The sequence below is a fragment of the Oncorhynchus mykiss genome, chromosome 12 (genome assembly GCF_013265735.2).
Source record: "Oncorhynchus mykiss isolate Arlee chromosome 12, USDA_OmykA_1.1, whole genome shotgun sequence".
Taxonomy (NCBI): Eukaryota; Metazoa; Chordata; class Actinopteri; order Salmoniformes; family Salmonidae; genus Oncorhynchus; species Oncorhynchus mykiss.
This window is the reverse complement of record NC_048576.1, coordinates 42,258,627-42,275,290: the sequence shown is the minus strand read 5'-3', so window position 1 is coordinate 42,275,290 and position 16,664 is coordinate 42,258,627. Positions and strand designations below refer to the sequence as shown.

Here is a 16,664-nt window from a genome sequence, read left to right as displayed (position 1 = left end):
ACCACTGTCGCCATTCGCCTAGGGCTAACCGGATGGCGAGCAGTTCGCGGTTTCCCACATCATAATTACGTTCCGACGGCGACAGGCGATGAGAAAAATACGCGCAAGGGTGGACCTTGTCGTCAGAGAGGGAGCGCTGAGAAAGAATGGCTCCCACGCCCACCTCTGACGCGTCAACCTCGACCACGAACTGTCTAGAGACGTCAGGTGTAACAAGGATAGGAGCGGATGTAAAACGATTCTTGAGGAGATCAAAAGCTCCCTGGGCGGAAACGGACCACTTAAAGCACGTCTTGACAGAAGTAAGGGCTGTGAGAGGAGCTGCCACCTGACCGAAATTACGGATGAAACGACGATAGAAGTTCGCGAAGCCGAGAAAGCGCTGCAGCTCGACGCGTGACTTAGGGACGGGCCAATCAATGACAGCCTGGACCTTAGCGGGATCCATCTTAATGCCTTCAGCGGAAATAACAGAACCGAGAAATGTGACGGAGGAGGCATGAAAAGTGCACTTCTCAGCCTTCACAAAAAGACAATTCTCTAAAAGGCGCTGGAGGACACGTCGAACGTGCTGAACATGAATCTGGAGTGACGGTGAAAAAATCAGGATATCGTCAAGGTAAACGAAAACAAAGATGTTCAGCATGTCTCTCAGGACATCATTGACTAATGCCTGAAAGACAGCTGGAGCGTTAGCGAGGCCGAAAGGAAGAACCCGGTATTCAAAGTGCCCTAACGGAGTGTTAAACGCCGTCTTCCACTCGTCCCCCTCCCTGATGCGCACGAGATGGTAAGCGTTACGAAGGTCCAACTTAGTGAAAAACCTGGCTCCCTGCAGGATCTCGAAGGCTGAGGACATAAGAGGAAGCGGATAACGATTCTTAACTGTTATGTCATTCAGCCCTCGATAATCTATGCAGGGGCGCAGAGACCCGTCCTTCTTCTTGACAAAAAAAAACCCCGCTCCGGCGGGAGAGGAGGAGGGGACTATGGTACCGGCGTCAAGAGCTACAGACAAATAATCCTCGAGAGCCTTACGTTTGGGAGCGGACAGAGAGTATAGTCTACCCCGGGGGGGAGTGGTTCCCGGAAGGAGATCAATACTACAATCATACGACCGGTGTGGAGGAAGAGAGGTGGCCCTGGACCGACTGAACACCGTGCGCAGATCGTGATATTCCTCCGGCACCCCTGTCAAATCACCAGGCTCCTCCTGTGAAGAAGAGACAGAGGAAACAGGAGGGATAGCAGACATTAAACATTTCACATGACAAGAGACGTTCCAGGAGAGGATAGAATTACTAGACCAATTAATGGAAGGATTATGACAAACTAGCCAGGGATGGCCCAAAACAACAGGTGTAAAAGGTGAACGAAAAATCAAAAAAGAAATGGTTTCGCTATGATTACCAGAAACAGTGAGGGTTAAAGGTAGCGTCTCACGCTGAATCCTGGGGAGAGGACTACCATCCAGGGCGAACAAGGCCGTGGACTCCCTTAACTGTCTGAGAGGAATGTCATGTTCCCGAGCCCAGGTCTCGTCCATAAAACAGCCCTCCGCCCCAGAGTCTATTAAGGCACTGCAGGAAGCTGACGAACCGGTCCAGCGTAGATGGACCGACAAGGTAGTGCAGGATCTTGAAGGAGAGACAGGAGTAGTAGCGCTCACCAGTAGCCCTCCGCTTACTGATGAGCTCTGGCTTTTACTGGACATGAAGTGACAAAATGACCAGCAGAACCGCAATAGAGACAGAGGCGGTTGGTGATTCTCCGTTCCCTCTCCTTAGTCGAGATGCGGATACCTCCCAGCTGCATAGGCTCAGCTCCCGAGCCGGCAGAGGATGGTAGTGATGCGGAGAGGGGGGCAACGGAGAACGCGAGCTCCTTTCCACGAGCTCGGTGACGAAGATCAACCCGTCGCTCAATGCGAATAGCGAGTTCAATCAAGGAATCCACGCTGGAAGGAACCTCCCGGGAGAGAATCTCATCCTTTACCTCTGCGCGGAGACCCTCCAGAAGACGAGCGAGCAAAGCCGGCTCGTTCCAGCCACTGGAGGCAGCAAGAGTGCGAAACTCAATAGAGTAGTCTGTTATGGATCGATTGCCTTGACATAGGGAAGACAGGGCCCTGGAAGCCTCCTCCCCAAAAACAGATCGATCAAAAACCCGTATCATCTCCTCCTTAAAGTCCTGATACTGGTTAGTACACTCAGCCCTTGCCTCCCAGATTGCCGTGCCCCACTCACGAGCCCGTCCAATAAGGAGAGATATGACGTAGGCGACACGAGCAGTGCTCCTGGAGTAAGTGTTGGGCTGGAGAGAAAACACAATATCACACTGGGTGAGGAACGAGCGGCATTCAGTGGGCTCCCCAGAGTAACACGGCAGGTTATTGATTCTGGGCTCCGGAGATTCGAAAGCCCTGGAAGTGGCCGGTGGATCGAGGCGGAGATGGTGAACCTGTTCTGTGAGGTTGGAGACTTGGGTGGCCAGGGTCTCAACGGCATGTCGAGCAGCAGACAATTCCTGCTCGTGTCTGCCTAGCATCGCTCCCTGGATCTCGACGGCTGAGTGGAGAGGATCCGAAGTCGCTGGGTCCATTCTTGGTCGGATTCTTCTGTTACGGTGAGTGAATGAGGACCCAAAAGCGAATTAACTTAAACAGAGCTTCTTTAATAACCAAACATAGGTAGGCTCAGATAGACCGGCAGATTCCGACAGGACAGGACAAGGTTACAGCAAACATGACGATAGTCTGGTTCAGGCATGAAACACAACAAACAAGAATCCGACAAGGACAGGAACAAAAACAGAGAGAGATATAGGGACCTAATCAGAGGGAAAAAGGGAACAGGTGGGAAACGGGGTGAATGGGTAGTTAGGAGGAGACAAGGCACAGCTGGGGGAAAGAGGGGGAGAAAAGGTAACCTAACAACGACCAGCAGAGGGAGACAGGGTGAAGGGAAAGGACAGAAACACACAACATGACAATACATGACATCAGCATTCTGTTTTGTGAGTTTTGTTTAGTTTCCAGAATGTCTTCCTGTTGCTACTTCATCATTCTAAAAAAGGGCAATAAAATCAAAGTGCTGATGCTAAAATCATTAGCAAATGAAGAAAACCTTTGTTCAATGTTATATTATGCTGTGCTGTTTTATAGTTGTACAGATCTCCAACCATGAGGGTTGTCTGGACAACCTCTATAGAACCATATAGATCTGGCCTAGTATTTGGTGATCTGTTGATTTTGGAAAGCATGTAGTTAAAGTCATAGGAACAAAATCTGCTGGTTACTATTCAGCAGTAGTGGCTTTGGAAACATCCTGGAAAACATCTTGGAGAGTTCTAATGCATTTTCATGACCATGTCTATTTATTATCCTTCTGCTGAGCAAGTTGCAGCAAAAGATCAGCCAATAGCACATGACACAAACAATATTGAGGATCGTTAAATACGCCCATCGCTCCTCTCGGAGCATAAATCAAGCAAATCCGTTTCCTCTCCGTGTCAGTCCCCGGTGACGGACTTAGAGTAAGAGTGATGCCCATGCTGCATTAGAGGGAGAATGGGGCGAGGGGTAAAGTATAAAAGCATGCAGGGTCCTCCTTACACTGAGCCATCGGAAAGCTAAAGCAGGCCTCGTCATTCCTCAGGAAAGCAATAGGGATCAAGTAGGCTTAGTGCCTGGCCGGTGAGGACCTCTGATGTAGGTGCCACAACATGCATCCCAACTGCTCGAGGTGTGCTGGTGTGCTTCACTTTTGAGGCCTGTGCTGCAGAGAAAAAGACCCAACTTGTTGTGAGCTCCAAAGGGATATACTGTACCTACCCAGCAGACTAAGGCCTCATGAATTATACCAAACAACATGCATACTTTAGGATCTCTCTCTTTCTATCGCTTCATCTGACTGCTAACAAGAAGATGAAATGGGCCTTTTCAGGGCCGGTTCCAGGCATAAGCGACATACGCAGTGTGATCAAAATAGGGGGGGACACGACTCAGTCGGGGTTTCAACTTACTATTGAGAGTAAGAATAGTAGAATACACCAGGTGCAATTTTTCGGAATTTGGTTGTGCATCAGCGGTTTTTCTCTTGTTATGTCAGTCACAGACAGTCACTCAATTATCGATGTTAGCTAACAATTTGTTTGATTGGTAGTTAGTCTTGCCAGCTATCTATGGGGGCCCAGATCTCCAGGGGGCCCCCATTGATTTTGTTAGTCATTCTCACTCAGATATCATATTAACACGGCATAAGTCATTACAAAATGTGTAGAATTGCAGGAAATGTTATTTAAATCTGCAAAACATTCTCTCTACCCCATGGCAAATAGGGTAGAATTGCAGGTTACTTTCTGTAAAACTGCAAATGTATTCTCTCTGACCAATGGGAAAATGAGTAGAATTGCATGAAATGTGTTATAAAATTGCAATGTTTCCTCTCCACTCTATGGCAAAATGGGTAGAACTGCAGAAAACTTGCTTTAAAACACTAAGGTATTTTGCCGCGTGATGGGGGTGCCCCAACCAAATCTCGATTAGGGCCCCCAAAAGAGTAGAGCCGGCCCTGGGACTATTAGAACGAGACCTGAAATACATTGATGATATTCACAGAGAAAATTACGTATTTGTTACTTTGGCAATATGAAGGAGGTGGTATTAGGTGCTACAGCAAGGAAAGAGCAGCCATTTGCATATCGCTTCAATTTTCTCAAACGCTTTATGGCCATACATAAATGCACAAATTGGTTAATAACAGATGCTGTTCTTGCTCTGTTTATTTCATTCATTTAGTGCAACTGAATCACTTTATTAGTGATTATCCTCTAAAAGCTGCAGGAGAGCACAGCATCGCACCTAATAATGTAATTTACCCATAAACTGGGGAATGGGAATATGCAAATAATGTATGGGTGTTCGGTATCTGCAGTTTTGCCCCTGGGCTGCTTGTCCCATGACACAAATCATCAATTAGGATCCCAGCAGGGCTTTGGAGCATCTCAATTGTGTGTGTGTGTGTGTGTGTGTGTGTGTGTGTGTGTGTGTGTGTGTGTGTGTGTGTGTGTGTGTGTGTGTGTGTGTGTGTGAGCAGCTTCAATGTGTCTGTAAATCTATTGGAGGGATGCAACACCTTTCTTCCACGTAAAATTCCATAATTTGGTGTTTTGTTGATGGTGGTGGTAAACGCTGTCTCAGGCTCCGCTCCAGAAGCTCCCATAAGTGTTAAATTGGGTTGAGATCTGGTCACTGATCTCCATGGCATATGGTTTACATCATGCTCATCAAACCATTCAGTTACCAGTCATGCCCTGTGGATGGGGGCATTGTCCTCCTATGGAGGCATACCCATGGTAGCCAAAATAATGGCCTGCCCAGCATTTTTATACATGACCCTAAGCATGATGGGATGTTAATTGCTTCATTAACTCAGGAATCACACCTTTGTATCCCTTATTTACTCAAGTGTTTCCATTATTTTGGCAGTTATCTTTACAGCGCATATATTATATGTCATGTCTACAATTACTTGGCATGTACATTAATTAATTTCTAACACCACTTAAAAAATAAGATGCAGATTCAGATAGTTGGGAGGGGGACTGATGGCAACCTCAGTTGCAGGATGGGATGGGAAGGGATGGGAGGTATGTTTTCTTCAGGTGTGGGGAGGGGGTCTTCTGGGTTGGATGGAAAGGGGTGGGGGTGGGGGGGGGGTGTTTGGGGTTATCTTTGTATACATTTTTTGTATTGTTTTTTTGTACCTGTAAACCGCCCTCTGGGGAAATTGTTTATATCAGATGCAGGGTTTTACGAAAAGAATGCCTCAACTACTTTGACTAAATAAAATAATAACAGATGTCCAAACATTGCAAATGGATACATATTGAACTCATTAGTATGGCATGACATGATAGTGAATCAGAACTCCCTATGCCTTTTTATTCATTGAAATTTCGTGAGGGAAATACAAAAAAGCTTAACTCTTTATAATCTACATGGCAATAAATTGAGGATACACGACTGAAGTGAATTCCAAATTATGTGGAAAAACTTTGAGTGTGTTCCTGTCAAATGCCTAGCCCACTAAAAGCCCAATTCTGGAATAAACAAGTCATCTAAAATAGAAAGTAGCGACTGGGCAATGAATCGTGCCACACAAAGAGAGCCAATGTTCAGTCTGGAGAGGTCTTGCATGGTATGCCTCAGGATTGAAAAGCAAACATTGGAGTCACTGTGATGCTGACAGCCACAAGCCATTCACTTTAGACAAATCACCCTCTGTATCCCTATTTAAAATATAGAAATAATAAAGTGCCAAACTGAATCTATTTTTGATAGACATGGATTACATGCTGACAAGGGCAATGACATGTATATTACAGTACATTATATTACGCAATTTCAGATTAATGCAAACCAAATCACTTATAGGAAAATTAATTTAAAAATAGTATAATCAAATCCAATAAGATAAAATGTAAAAGGTCCAATGCAGTTGTTTTATCTCAATATCAAAAAAAATATTGGTAACAATGATTGTGATTGTGATTGTTTTCAATTAAAATAGTAAAAAATAAACAAAAATAGCTTCTTATCAAATAGCAATTTCTCAAGCAAGAATTTAGCTAGGACTGTCTGGGAGTTGTCTGAGTGGGGAGGGGAAAACTGAAAACTTGCTGTTATTGGCAGAGAGGTTTGCACCGCTCTTTCTTATTGGTCTATTAACTTTACAGCATGCCGATGTCACCAGGCAGGCAAAAATTCCGTCCCACCAAAACAGGCTGAAATTTCAGGCCATCTTTTCAAACAGATCTTACATTAAAAGGGCACAGTACTATTCCAGCCTCATAGTGTGGAAACACGGGTATAGAAAATATGGAAAAACATGTTTTTTATTGCACTGGACCTTTAAAAACGTTTTGCCATGCTCAGGCTATTACAAGATTTGACTGACAAATCATTACCAGTCTACCTGCTTAACTATGGCATTTGTATTTTAGACCAATTACGAATGATTAGGCTACAAAGACTGACTAGCATCCCACTGGGCACACGCTGGTTTAATCAACGTTGCTTCCACTTCATTTCAATGAAATTACGTTGAAACAACGTGGAATAGACATTGAAGTGATGTCTGTACCCAGTGGGATAAAGCTTAACCATCATATGTGCCATAAATGCAAAATAATGCACCCCAATGGTCTTCACTGAAATATACTTTTAATGTAGCCCATTTGACACACATAAACCATTTTGTTGACATCCTTTCATACACATATTTCTTTCACATACATTAGCAGTTATTTACAGTGGATTTTAGATAGCCTGTAAGTGGTGCAAAACAGCACAGTATAACCTAAAGTTAGTCGTAGACTATTGCTTACTTTACCTAACATAGTCTGACAGCAAAGCGTTTGTTTGCCTTAAACAAGAGGACACATTAGTTCCACCTATAGCCCATCAATAACAAAACGCTTATGAGAAGGATAAGACCGGATACAATGCCATTTCAAGACAATCATCCAGGTGCAAAATCAATGAAGAATATACTGCAAAATCAATGAAGAATATACAAATCCATATACATGAAAAAGGCCTATCATATAGGCTATGTTAGTCAAAACATATTTTCCAATACAATTAATTAAACAAACAAATAGAAAAATGCATAATAACTTATTAATAAATCATTATTCAATAAGCATGATACATTGTCACGCGTGGAAAGCGCGTTCACGTGCGCAGTGTCTAAAATTGTCTTGTGCGGTCCTTCGATTATTCTCTCAAACGAAAACATTGTTCTATTCTCCATATCCCTTACAAACACCTCGCAAACACCTCGCAAAACGTGCCCTAAATGCCATTAACAGAAACATAACCAACATATTTTATTAATCCGTACGCTGCATCAAGAAAAAAACATCCAGTCTTCCCATCCAGTACAAAAATGTATCTCTCTTCTCTGTTTCTTTCTTTTCCTCTCCTCCCTCCCTTTCACACACGTTCTCCCTCCTCCCCTCTCTCCCTGTCTATCTTGCTCTATCTCTCTCCCGCTCTCTCTCCCTAGCATGGCCCTGTCTGTATGAATAATGTGCTGCCTTTTGTAATGAGGGCGAGGGGGGAAAAAAGACGCTGGAGTGTTAGCCTGCTCCATGCTCTGACATTGAAAATGAATGACAGCTTACCTGAATGCCAATCTTCATCAGACTGACACTAGGCTGACAACACAGCCTATACTCCCTTGCACAAACTGTGACGTCTGCCATGTAAGACCCCTCCCACCCCCCACACACCACCCCACCCCTCCCATCCCCTCTGGCTCCTCTTATCCCCCCTCCCATCACCTCCACTACTCTCCCTCCAATATTATCACACAAACCCCAGCACTGCGCATCTATTCAAATCGTGGAGTCTGCCGCCTCCCTGTCGGCTCATATTAAAAAATTACCGTCAGACAAGCAACTGATATGCTACATTCATTGGAAACATTAGCAAACATTCCAGTTATCCAGTATGAGGATGGATACATTCTGTCACTTCCCAATGATGCAGTGATGTAAAGTACTTAAGTAAAAAATACTTACTTAAGTCGTTTTTTTTTTTTTTTGGGGGGGGGGGGGGGGGGGGTATCTGTACTTGATTTATATAAAGTTAACGTTTACTTTTACTACACTACATTCCTAAAGAAAATAATGTACTTTTTACTCCATACATTTTCCCTGACACCCAAAAGTACCCGTTACATTTTTAATGCTTAGCAGGATACCTACCAAGAGAACATCCCTGGTCATCATCTCTACTGCCTATGATCTGGCAGACTCACTAAACACAAATTATTCGTTAGTATAAATAATGTCTGGTTGTTGGAGTGTGCCGCTGGCTAAAATCATTTTAAAAAAGTACTGTCTGGTTTACTTAATGTAAGGAATTTTAAATTATCTATACATTTACTTTTGATGGTTATGTATGTTTAAAACTTTTACTCGAGTAGTTTTTTTACTGGGTGCCTTTCACGTTTACTTTTTACTTCATTTTCTATTAAGGTATCTTAGTGTGACAATTGGATGCTTTTTTCACCACTGCAATGATAACACACCAGTGAAAAAAGTGCTTTATTTATCAAATTATTCACAAAGATCTATTATCCCAATGTTACAGTGGCAATAGGCGGCAGATAGCCTAGTGGCTAGAGCGTTGGGCCAGTAACTGAAAGGTTGCTAGATCGAATCGACGAGCTGACAAGGTAAAAAAAAATATGTCGTTCTGCCCTTGAACAATTAATAATATTTTTTAAAAAATGTCTTATTAGCATTATAATGTAAGATCAGTGACTGGGAAAATATCTGAAAAGCATTCTAGTTGCCCACTGATAAAATCAATATCACGTTAGTTGGATTTATTGTGGTTGAGCATTCAAAGTTAAAGCATCATTTGTTTGTTGTTTATGGCAACCAAGAGAGCGTACACAATTTCAGATTCTTCTTGAAATACACTACACTTCCCAGCACTCTATTCGGTATTAGTAACAACTACTTTGCCAGGCTGCTTCTATCCTATCAAATTGAAGTTTATTTGCAACCATTGGATCCAGCTGGTAGTTGTTATACAGTTTGCACGCAGGCGATAGTACAGAAGTGATTTCGTGCAAGTTCTGTTTGCGTTCAGAAATCCATTTTTTGATGTTGTGGGTTATCACGAGCGGTCTCAAACTTTTGAGTTATTTGGAAAGCAAGTTATTGAATCAGCACGCGCTCACAGGCCTGGATGTTGTGTTGAGTGTACGAGCTAGCTATTTAGCTAGCTAGGTAGCTAACTTTACTGTCATCAGAGGGTGCAAAATGCGACGTCTAGAGTTCTAAACGATGCAATTCGCATTCTAGGTTACAACTTGTTTTGCAGAAACTCAAGTTAACGCAATTAGCTTTGCTTGAGCTGAACAACAGCGCTAGCTAACGCGTATAGCTACGTTAGCTAGCTAGCTCACTTGAATCTCCTCAAGACGTAACTGTGAGCAGCTAACTAGCTCGCTTGAATCTTCTCAAGATGACTGTGAGCAGCTAGCTAGGTTAACCCTTTGGTGAAGAATGGCTGGCACGGTAATGGGCGTGGGCACTGGGGTTTTCCTCATTACTCTTATCTGGATTGTGGCTCTCGTGCTCGGGATGATCCTTTTGCGAGCTACTGGACCAACTAAGTAAGTTACCGGTAGTTGTGAATACATACACACATGCAGGCCTAGCTAAATAGTCTACCTCAACACAGTTTTTACACATTATCTTGTGCAGACATGATACCACACTGTACATTTACATTGCCCCGAATAGCCTGCTTCTACAACCGCCAAGAGGTGAAATCACAGGTTCATAGGTGTATGCTGCACTGGCTGTTCCACATCAAATCCCTGGCTTACACTTTTGTGGGTTATACTGTACATTATTATGTATTTCAGAGGGATTATAATGTATTTCAGAGATTATATCAAATAGTTAGGCCCTACATGTTTTATACGGATGTATGGCTAGCCCAGGGCCGTATTCGGTCTACTGTTATTCGACTTTAGACCAGCCTGCTATTTGCACTGTTACTGTCTAGGTCACATGTTTCTGACGGCTACTGAAATGGTTATGTCAAGATTTTACTCTGAGAAAATGAATTGATTCACTAAAACGTGTAAAAGGCAGTTAGTTTACTGGTTATACATATTTGATTGGGCTGATTGCTGTTGATTGCAATGACCTTGGCCTATTTTGCATTAGTCCTAAAGAACACACAATCAAAAGTGATTGATTACCAGTCAAAATATTTGAAGAATACAATTTGACCCCATATGATATTAATGAAATCTGTATTGTTTTTTAACAGGTTAGGCGTCATCCCTGTCTTCCTGCTGGCCTTCATTGCCACTCTTATCCTGGTGTTCTTCCCCCGCAGCTCAGAGACTCCGTCACCATTCAAAGACATCGAGGTAAGCAAAAAACTGTAATACAATTGTAATGCACACACACACACACACACACGCACGCACGCGCAAATGTACTCCAGCGTAGAGGCAGCCAGCTGCAGAAGGCTCTTGGGTGTCAAAGTTTCTCTTTAGAAGTGGGAGCCACTGGTGTAATGTGTTTTCTAATATTGATACTAAACTAGGGATGGGCATTTCAGATTTTTACTTGAGTACTCGACTGAAAAACCCCCATATATTTTTTAGAACACAAGGCCCGCACTGGAAAGAAATATGTGTGCATTTATCTATAGGCCTATGCCAACAGTGCGCGACAATGGCTAATTTGTTATAACCATTATAGATAACAAATCCTAATTCATTTAGCAGACAAGACACTCTTATTTCCTGAGCCCTTATCACAGTCTAGACACCTATTTTATAGTTAAAAAAAAAAGAAGGTAATATAATAGAATAAAATATAATATTTTTCCAAATGAAAAAAGTTGCCACTGCGAAGTGATGAGCATCTCACGTCTGGAACAGTTATTCTCAGTGATCATTTGAAACGGGGCTCTATTTGGCGAGTTGAAAGCCTATTTTCTTCAGAGTTACAAAACAAAATCTGTATTTTTGATATTCCGATGTTCAATTTAGTTTATTCTGCCGGTTCTTTGGAATTTTCTAAATGGATTAACAATTTCACATTGAACACTGCGTGGTGATGAATTACAATCACGACATCTGTTTGAGTAGGTCTAGGCTTAATGATTCTGATAAATATACTCTTTGTGTTTATCAAACTAATGTTTTTGCGTAGTTTCATTTTTGGAACCTGTCTATGTTTAGTGGGGTTATAGCTTAGGTTAAACAATTCTAAACGGCACTAGCGGTTCACAAAGGAGCCAAAGTGGAAAATAGACGGAACACAATCGTTCCAAAACTGCAACACATAAGGGTTAATTTTGAAGTTGTGATAAAACTGTTGTCATTTTGCAAGGAATGTTGCTTGTGTATCCCATCAGCTGGATACAGTTTTATATGCATCTATTTCTGTAGGCCTAATGGGAGCTTGTGTGCGCATGCAATTGAGTGAATGAGACACGGAGGGAAAGGGAATTTAGGGAGAAGAACTGTGTGATGCTGGGCTATTTTTTTTGGGGGGGGGGCGTACACGGGACGCTTGAGCCGAGAGGAAGAGTTGATTTGAGCGTTCTGAATTTATAACAGCAGTCAAGGACCCAAGCTAACGTTGGCTAGCTTGCTAGCTACTTCCAGACACAAATGAGACCACACTGATCATTTTACTCGCCCTAGCAGAGCTGGGTAGGCTGTTTTTATTTTTCCAAAGCGTTGGTGACTGTAACTGTGCTGCTGGCAACAATTTAAATATGCTTTTTTGCCAACGTTTACTGACACTGGCCATATTCAACGGGTGTTGAGCGCTCATAAATTCATTATTCTGGGCTCTAGTACACTCAGACGAGAGTGCTCTGAAAACGGAGTAGATAGCCAGAGCGAATTTACGAAAGCACCCAAATGTCCATTGAGAACGCACAACGATTATACCATTTAGCTAAGCTAAGAATGACAGGAATAATCAAGTCAATAAACATTGGGTAGTTAGATAGCCTATAGTTAATATACTGGCAAGTTTGATAAGTTTGAACTAACATACCAGTACTTACTGCTGTATTGATATGCTATGTGGTTCGTAAGGACAGAGTAGCTAACAAATTGTCAACCAGCATAACGTATCAGGTAACTTATTTGAAAAGTCATTACTTTATTATATTGCTCAACATTTTCTTAACATTTGTTATAATTAGTTAATGCAATTATTTTGTATCCGCTCTCGTTGTACTTCGGCTGCATATTTTCCACCATTTTCTTCAAATCTGAAAACGATGTGAAGCCACGCAAATTTCCTGAAGAATTGCATTATGGGCCCCAAGGTACGGAAATTGTGTCCTTTGTGCGTATACTTCATATTTTTGCGAATTTAGTACCTCATCTGGTAACTTTTGGTATACTGACTATATCCATACTATGACCAATAAGCATACTATATACTCAATTCACATCACAAATAGTATGGTTAGTATGAGTATTTGAGCACAGCTACAGACATCTGCCCCATTGAATCATGCGCATAATTTTCGTGTCATTATTAGCTAACCCATCTATGAAGATCTATGGAATATGAATAGCGTATTGCGCTCATCAAATGATTCCCCTGAACAACACAGAAGGATTTGTCCCAAACAAGTAAACTGCAACCCATTTTTTTTTTGTCATGGTGGCTTTTGTTTTGTTTTGTGGCCCATGTACATTATGTAGGCCAAGCAGAGTGGCCTGTTGGCCCTGGCTGCAGAGCTGCAGTCAGAACATGTGGCGGTGTGTTTGTCATAAAGACCTGGTCTGGTTTATCTCTCCCCAAAGGCAGCGCAGCACAGACAGACCACAGCGCTTGCCTTTCCTGCTGCGCTGTCTGTGCATGGGAAAACCAGAAGTACAAAGAGGCATGGGCTGTGTCTCATAGGGTTGCAAAATTACGGGAACTTTCCATAAATTCCCTGGTTTTCCAGAAACCCTGGTTGGACGACTCCGGATTTCCTGCTTATTCCCTCTCGATTCCAGAACACCTCTAACCGGGATTTCGGAAATACCAGGGAATTTATTGAAATTTGCAACCTAGTCTCAAATGACACCCTATTCCCTATTTAGTGGACTACTTTTGATAATGCTCTGGTCAAAAGTACTGCACTATATAGGTAATAGGGTGCCATTTGGGCCTTAGACATGGTTCTGTGTCTGTTTTCCTGTTAGTTTAGGCCAATGTGCAAGATCAGCTGACACACAGACCCGATGAATCAGGCAATATATTTTCGACGATGTATTCATTATGGATTCTGTTTTTTATGTGAATAAATTCACTATTTGCAGCTCTGTCATACTTTAAAAGTCTATTTTTCCACAGAAAAGTGTTAATATATTTAGGTTTATGTAGTGAAATATTAATTGACTTTTAAATTAGTTTCAAATCTTAGGCATGTGTATAAAAAAAAAATATATATATATATATATATATATATATATATATATATATAATATATATATTTTTTTTTATATATTTTTATTGATTTTAAAAGATGACTGGTGGAGTGCATCATTTCTAGGCCATATTAAAATAAACAAGCGTAGCTAAAATAGTTTTAATTCGGCTGATTGCACATTGTAATTAGTTGTGTCAATAGTCTACAACTGGTGTACTAAACGATCATTACATCAAAAACCATACAGTTCGGTATGATGTAGCCTAAGCCTATTGAAACACACAAGGGCAGACCTATTACACATGCAATTTGCTTGTAGAAGGTGGTCTTATAGAAGAGGCTCAACCAGTTATTCCTTACCACAGAGATCCTATTAAATTATATGTGACTTACCTCTGAATAACTAGCTACTGTGTGTGTGTTACTAAGAGAGTGTGTGTGTGTGACCGACCACGATAATGTGTGAATGTGTATGCATGTGTCTGTGTGTGTGTGTGTGTGTAAGAAATGGCTAACCTCTTGCTGTTAAACAAAAACAAAATATCACAGTGCCAATTAGGCCGGCCCCAGACAGGGCCTCCGTACCGAACGGCTCGATGCCACATTAATAAAACATGGGCCCCAGCTCTGGGCTCCGCTTGCTGGCTAATTGGCAAATTAGAAAATGAGATGCGTTAAATGAGAGAACACTGCATCCGCCAGAGACAATGCCCCCCACCCCTGCCCCAACGCGCCCACCAAGGCCCCAGTATCCTATCTTTAGTCAGCAGTAGGTTGTTACCGCCTCGTAATATTTGGCATCTGTACGGTGGAGCAGGTCTTCAGGGAGTTGGGTCTCTTGGTTAGTCATCTCTTCCACTCCTCCCCCCAGGTCCTTCTGTTTTGTTCCAACACGCAACGCAGTAAAACCAACAACTGTCCAAGTGTAACCTTGTATCTAAGTCATAGGGGCCCCCAGTTAACACACACACACGCTGGCTGGAAATTGTATTGACCAAGATGATGGAACACAGTACTATTGACTCTTCTGTGAATTATGTATTATATTAAATGAATCATATTAAGTGTAGTTAGTGTCTCTTTGAGGAAGGTTGGTCATAATGCATTCAATCATTTTTTTTGGTGATTTGAATCATTTGTATTTTTGCCATTGTTTCAACTTACCTAAGTGTTTAGTTTTGAGCCATTTCAAGTGGATGATGCAACAAGTGATCATATTGTATTCATTGAGAGTGATCATTATCTTTTAAAATAAGGCCTGTTATTACTCACATCATTATTGACAAGTCTCTTCCCCTATCATGTCCATTTATTGAACAAGGCCATGTTTGCTTGAGTACAATATAGTTACTGCCTGAAACGTGTACATTTTATAGAGCAACATGGGTCATGATCTACTAAGTCAAGTCAGACACTGTAATACATTTACCAAAGTCATTGTTAACATTTGGCTCAAACATTTGGCTTCTATTGAAGTAAGTGTGAGGAGAGAAGCCAGCCTTGCCTTCTCATTTCCCTCCAGCACTGATTACAGTGGCTCACTTGTGACATCTGTTGGAAGAAAGGGGAATTAGGATAATTAAAACACAAGTTACCCATTTATCAGATATACACAAACCATCATCGATCCTAACTAACTCATTCATCATCCATTTGGACTTTGATCTACACTGAACCAAAATATAAAGGCAACATTTAAAGTGTTGGGGGGGCTCATAATATGAGAAGAGTACTGTTAGTTTGGCTTTGTCCTTTTGTAGTGAATAACTAATTCTGAGTGGTTGGGCCTGGCTCCCCGGTGGGTGGGCCTATGCCCTCTCAAGTCCACCCATGGCTGTGCCCCTGCCCAGTCGTGAAATCCATAGTTTAGGGTCTCATTTATTTATTTCAATTGACAGATTTCCTTATATGAGCTGTATCTCAGCAAAATCTTTGAAATTGTTGCATGTTTTATATTTTTGTTCAGTATATTTGGTCAACCAATGAATGAACATAACAACTCTATCTCTCTACTCCCACAGATCGTAGACACTTTCTTCATCGGCCGATACGTCCTGTTGTCAGTGGCCAGTGTGGGCTTCCTGGTTGCTCTGTTTGGCCTGCTGCCACTGCATTTCCTGGAAGCCGTCTATGCCAAGCCATTGAGAACACATTAGAGCGGAGGGGCCAGGCCAAGTTGACTCGCTAGACTGGTGGCCAGGGCCGTATGTGCAGCACTGGAGATGAGAAAAGGCCAACTAAGAGGGGCCCTAGTTAAATGGAGCACCGGACAAGTTGGCACCTGAACCAAAACACAGGCAGAGCCAATGTTTTCTCTGTGGTCAACTGTTGTGTTTGTTGTTGGGGGGAGTTTTGGGCCAACCATCATTAAAGATAGGCTAAAATGTTGCCTGGTATCTCACCCTGACATAGATTATATGTTTGGATGTTTTGTATATAGATAGCTATTAGTTTGATTTGGTGTGGTGGGGTAGCAGTTGCATTAACGGAATGGATTTATCTCTTGGGCCTCTAAAGTTCAGAGGATAAGACTTATAGCTGTAATTTAACTGTATGTATATATTTTTTACTGAACTTGTATATTTTTTTAACAATACAAATATTTTACAAGACAACTTCATTAAACATTTCATTGTTGGTTATCCCGCCTACTGAAAACTAATTC

At 42.1% G+C, this 16,664-nt stretch overlaps 2 protein-coding genes across 4 annotated transcripts in view; one reads left to right on the top strand and one right to left on the bottom strand.

The window, feature by feature from the left end:
- The window catches only part of LOC110537627 (homeobox protein PKNOX2), a 93,977-nt gene extending 85,701 nt beyond the window's left edge, over positions 1–8,276 (bottom strand). Inside the window, exon 1 of one of the 3 annotated variants that reach the window (XM_021623811.2) lies at positions 8,191–8,276. The gene's annotated coding sequence lies outside the window, so the exon portion shown is untranslated. Of the gene's footprint in view, positions 1–3,613; positions 3,770–8,190 lie in introns of those variants that run through there. The other 2 variants (XM_021623813.2, XM_021623812.2) reach the window with 2 other exon arrangements.
- Positions 8,277–9,503: 1,227 nt separating this feature from the next.
- Positions 9,504–16,641, top strand: tmem218 (transmembrane protein 218). The gene is made up of 3 exons (XM_021623810.2): positions 9,504–10,199; positions 10,868–10,970; positions 16,021–16,641. Exons 1-3 carry the CDS (start codon positions 10,090–10,092, stop codon positions 16,153–16,155), a joined length of 348 nt encoding a protein of 115 aa, XP_021479485.1. The 5' UTR covers positions 9,504–10,089; the 3' UTR covers positions 16,156–16,641.
- Positions 16,642–16,664: the final 23 nt, after the last annotated feature.

Coding starts and splice junctions, on each gene's coding strand:
- tmem218 (XM_021623810.2), top strand. CDS start 10,090: ATGGCTGGCACGGTAATGGGCGTGGGCACTGGGGTTTTCCTCATTACT. Junction 10,200..10,867: donor CGAGCTACTGGACCAACTAA/GTAAGTTACCGG, acceptor GTTTTTTAACAG/GTTAGGCGTCATCCCTGTCT. Junction 10,971..16,020: donor CACCATTCAAAGACATCGAG/GTAAGCAAAAAA, acceptor CTACTCCCACAG/ATCGTAGACACTTTCTTCAT.